This window comes from Octopus bimaculoides, unplaced genomic scaffold (assembly GCF_001194135.2).
Source record: "Octopus bimaculoides isolate UCB-OBI-ISO-001 unplaced genomic scaffold, ASM119413v2 Scaffold_258148, whole genome shotgun sequence".
Lineage (NCBI taxonomy): Eukaryota > Metazoa > Mollusca > Cephalopoda > Octopoda > Octopodidae > Octopus > Octopus bimaculoides.
The window spans coordinates 1-1,624 of NW_026391807.1; the positions used below are offsets into that span (position 1 = coordinate 1).

General features: G+C 33.0%; 1 protein-coding gene across 1 annotated transcript; it reads right to left on the reverse strand.

Annotated features, from left to right (window-relative positions):
* Nucleotides 1-1,618, reverse strand: LOC106867145 (deoxynucleoside triphosphate triphosphohydrolase SAMHD1-like). The gene has a single exon (XM_052978314.1). It carries the CDS (start codon nucleotides 1,394-1,396, stop codon nucleotides 188-190), a length of 1,209 nt encoding a protein of 402 aa, XP_052834274.1. The 5' UTR covers nucleotides 1,397-1,618; the 3' UTR covers nucleotides 1-187.
* Between the last annotated feature and the right edge of the window lie 6 nt (nucleotides 1,619-1,624).

The window sequence follows — 1,624 nt, forward strand, 5'->3', positions numbered from 1 at the left end:
ATTATTTTTAACTTTTAGCATGTCTTATTTCTTATTTCACACATTCATTTCTTCTTTGTTTCGTCATATTCGATCTGATTGTTTTGCTATTGCTTTTTCTCAAGGTTCTTGCTTTTCTATTATTTTTTCATTACTTATTGTTCATTTTTTAAAAATCACTCTCTTTTATCTTGTAACTTCCTTCATTTTAGTTATTCACTCGCTTTTCAAAACAGTGATAGATTTTCAAATGAAATTTTTTTGGCAGCAAAAGCTTGTCTTCTAATTCTTGTTGTTTATATTTGAAGGATTCAATCCCACCTTTTTTATAAAATGGTATTTTCTCTAATGGGTTTTCCTCTCCAGCTCCATAATCCAAATTGGCTTCACAGAATATTTTCTCTTGGTCTTCGCCTTGGTAATTTCCATCTTTGTCTGTACCGTTGTATTTATAATGCCGGTAAAACATACTCTCCAATATTTTCTGTGCCTCTTTGAGACCTTCATTATTCTCATTCTTTAATATTTCCTCCAAAACACTATCTGTAAAATAAGTAAATTTCTTCATATCGTCAACCTTTTCGAAAATTTTCATGTGTTTATCTGCGGATCTGAATGCCTCTCCAAGTAGCGTATTAAACAGTAGAACAGTTTTGTGTTGGTAAGCTGCTTTATGTAGTCGATATCGGGAATAAAACATATCATAGAAATTATCAAGTGTTTTGTCTCTGTAGCATATTTCATCATTTATTACTTTGGACATTTTCATCATTCTTCCGTGATCAAATGATTTTCCAATGCCAAGAAAATGAGAATCTCTTGCCAGGTAATCCCATTTATTAACGTCGATTTTATAGTCTGTATTGTTGACAATTTGGTAAAAAAACTTTGGCTTCTTCTTCTTAGAATTTCTTGGTTCACCAATGATAATATCTTTTATGAAATCAATGTCATCAAGCTCAAGTTCTTTTTTAATATGTCCGTTTTTTTTAAGAAGTTCATCCAACATTTCGCACGTTGCATTTTCATTTTTCCACTTTTCACCTCCATTTTCCTTGCGATGTTGGTTGATAATTTCTTGAAAGGCGTAAGAGAAAGGGCCATGTCCTAAATTATGACACAAAGCAGCAATTTCAACACAAAGTATATCTCGATCAGATATTTGCAGATCGGGATTTTGCTCCTTAAGGTGACGAATCATTTTGCTAGCAAGATAGCATGTCCCCAGACAATGTTCAAATCTGTTATGTGAAGCACATGGATAAACGTAATAAACCAAACCTAATTGTTTGATATTACGTAATCTCTGGAACTGAATCGTATTGATAATATCTACACAGAGTGGTGGGAGCTGCATAGCCCCATGAATAGCATCCTGAAAAACCTGATCCCAGTATGTACTGCGTGAGTTGGCCATTATGAAATATTCAGGAAAATATCTAACTTACTTGTTAGTTGCTTTCTATATTGCTATTTTCGCTGCTGGTGGCCTTGTTGTTACGTTTGTTGGTTTTGAAATATTGAGTAGAAATATGAATTATACAGACGTGTTCAGTACGATATTTCTAATATTTGATTTGAAAAGATCCCAGTCCCATTGGCATTTAGATGTCTGATGTCAGAAATAATATAAGCGATCTAAAAG

Excerpts from the sequence above, each read along its gene's own strand:
- LOC106867145 (XM_052978314.1), bottom strand. The coding sequence starts at position 1,396 with ATGGCCAACTCACGCAGTACATACTGGGATCAGGTTTTTCAGGATGCT.